Genomic DNA, 2,144 nt, shown 5'->3' with positions numbered 1-2,144 from the left:
TTAGCATGGCTCTGAACCAGCCTTCACGTGGGAGAACGAGATGTGGCTTGTCTGTGGGCTGGTGTGGGGTAAGCAGCACCCTCTCTTAGGCTCAGCCTAAAGGAGTAACTAACTGTCCATGACCCTCCCTGCTCGGTGACGAGGCACCCTGGTGGTGGAGTGCATGTGTAACACGCTGAGCCGCTAACTGCAAGGTGGGTGGTTTGACCCACCAGGCCTTCGGAGGGAGAGAAGAGGCAGTCCCACGGGGCTGTTCTACTCTGCCCTCAGGGCCGGCCGGTATGCATCTATCAGACTCATGGCGACCCCACGCGCAAGAGAACAAAACTTAGCTCCTCCTGTGTGTCCTCACAGTGGTCGCGTGTGACCTGTGGCTGCTGTCAGTGTCCGTCCATGTCCTGGGGCTTCCTGTTCGCCCCTTCTGCTTTACCCAGCACACGGCCCCCCTCCAGGGACGGGCAGGTTTGCTCACCTGCATGAAGTAGCCAGAGAGAAGTGCTTTCCTGAGGTTCCGTGTGTTCTCGGGGGAGCCGAAGGCAGGCTCGGCGTAGGGCAGCTCAATGCGCCGGACGATCTCGGTGAGCTCAGCGCGGATTGCGTCGGCTGCCCTGAGTGCCGACCACTGCAGGAAGTGCTCCTGGCACCAGAGCTCCACAGCCTCTGGGGGCACCAAGAGGGCCGCCTCAGGAGCCACCCAAGCTCCCACCTCCACTAGGAAGGGCGGTGATCACTCATGGGACGAGTGGGAAGGAGCAGCTGGCTGGGCTACTCCCGGCCACCTAATGGGAAACGGCACCACCAGTGGGCAGCAGTCAGCCTGCTCCTAGCTCCCAGGCTCTGACCTTTACCGGGGGCTCCTGTCTGAGGGCAACACTGCTGGGTGCACAGGGTGGCAGCCTCAACAGCAGACCCCTCTGGGGATGGGGACCACCGGGCTGCACACGGCCCACATTCTCGCCTCCCTTACGTCACTACATAGGTGGCCCCCAGTCCCCAGGTTTTACCTCTGCAAGGCCCCACCCGCACTGCCCTGGCCACAGAGGGCAACTTGGAGGCCTGTGTAAACGGTGCCTCCCCACCTGCTGCTTGAGAGGACGCCCCCTTCTCACTTCCCAGGTGCTGTCTGTCTGGCTCCACAGCCAATGTCTCCCTGTCCCATCCTCGCGCGTCTGTCCCCTCGCCCTCTTTCCACAGTGGGCGAAGGTGGGAGGGCTCTCCCAGGCAGGGGTTCTCGCCTCACAGGGGTAGAAATCACCTTGCCTAGCCTCGGCCAAGCCAACCACCCACCCGAGCCAGGGTGTACTCCATCCACGTGCCTGTGGGCTGAGCCAGTACTCCACCAGCACTGCCTCGGAGGACAGTGGACACAGGCCGGGAAGGGGGCCGTGGCAGTCTGCCCCAGCCATCACCAGGGTGGGCTGGCTGAGGAGTGAGCTGCATGTGACTAGAGCAAATGATCAGGTGCACAGACAGCCCTGGGGGTCAGAGAGGAAGGGTGGGGTGTGGGGACGGGCTTGGGCTCACTTACGCTCTGTGGCGGCTGTCAGAGCCACGTCTTGATAGGCCCTGTACACGTTGATGAGCGTCCAGTGGTCCCCCTCGGGGTGAAGCAGTGTTCTCCAGCAGGCCAGGGCGGCCGCCTCAGCCCCGCATGGCAGGCGCATGAAGCAGTCGGGGGCTTGAAAGTAGAAAAGGTGGTGGCTGTCAGCAGTACCATCCACCGCTTACCCTGGGCAGGGGGTCAGCAGAACCAGCCACTGCTCTCCCAGGCAGTATATGAGGTCAGTGACCCCCAACATCTTCTCTAGAGGGCAACCAGCAGCGATTCTGAGAACATTTCTAGGTCACCGTGCAGAGGGTGGGATCTCTGCTGGTCACCACCCTATCTGGTGCCCTGCATGCACTGTGTTGTGTGCCCACTTGGGTGGGTTTCTGAGGTCAGCCTCCCCTGTCGGTGGCCTGCTTGTGGGCAGGGTGGAAACAGAGGGTCCCACCACCTCAGTGGCTGAGGCAGGAGTGCTGAGGACCCAAAGCTGGCACTCGGCTCGGCTGCCAGAGCAGTGAAGCCAGGCAGACAAGGAGGGTCCTGCTGGCCAGAACACAAAACCAGTGTGCGTGTGGGCAACCCCTGGGGGTCAGCCCCT

General features: G+C 62.5%; 1 protein-coding gene across 1 annotated transcript in view; it reads right to left on the bottom strand.

Moving 5' to 3' along the window:
• Window positions 1–312: 312 nt before the first annotated feature.
• The window catches only part of LOC123521817 (putative pre-mRNA-splicing factor ATP-dependent RNA helicase DHX32), a 3,048-nt gene continuing 1,216 nt past the window's right edge, over window positions 313–2,144 (bottom strand). The window contains exons 3-4 of the mRNA XM_045291383.1: window positions 1,529–1,723; window positions 313–660 (exon numbers count right to left, since the gene is read on the bottom strand). Of these exons, the coding sequence (XP_045147318.1) occupies window positions 329–660; window positions 1,529–1,723 (527 nt within the window). The 3' untranslated portion in view covers window positions 313–328. The remainder of the gene's footprint in view (window positions 661–1,528; window positions 1,724–2,144) is intronic.

The sequence above is a fragment of the Echinops telfairi genome, unplaced genomic scaffold (genome assembly GCF_000313985.2).
Source record: "Echinops telfairi isolate 266 unplaced genomic scaffold, ASM31398v2 ScPeMD7_70;HRSCAF=299, whole genome shotgun sequence".
NCBI classification, from domain to species: Eukaryota; Metazoa; Chordata; class Mammalia; order Afrosoricida; family Tenrecidae; genus Echinops; species Echinops telfairi.
The sequence above is the reverse complement of the archived record's forward strand: the minus strand, read 5'-3'. Positions and strand labels throughout refer to the sequence as shown.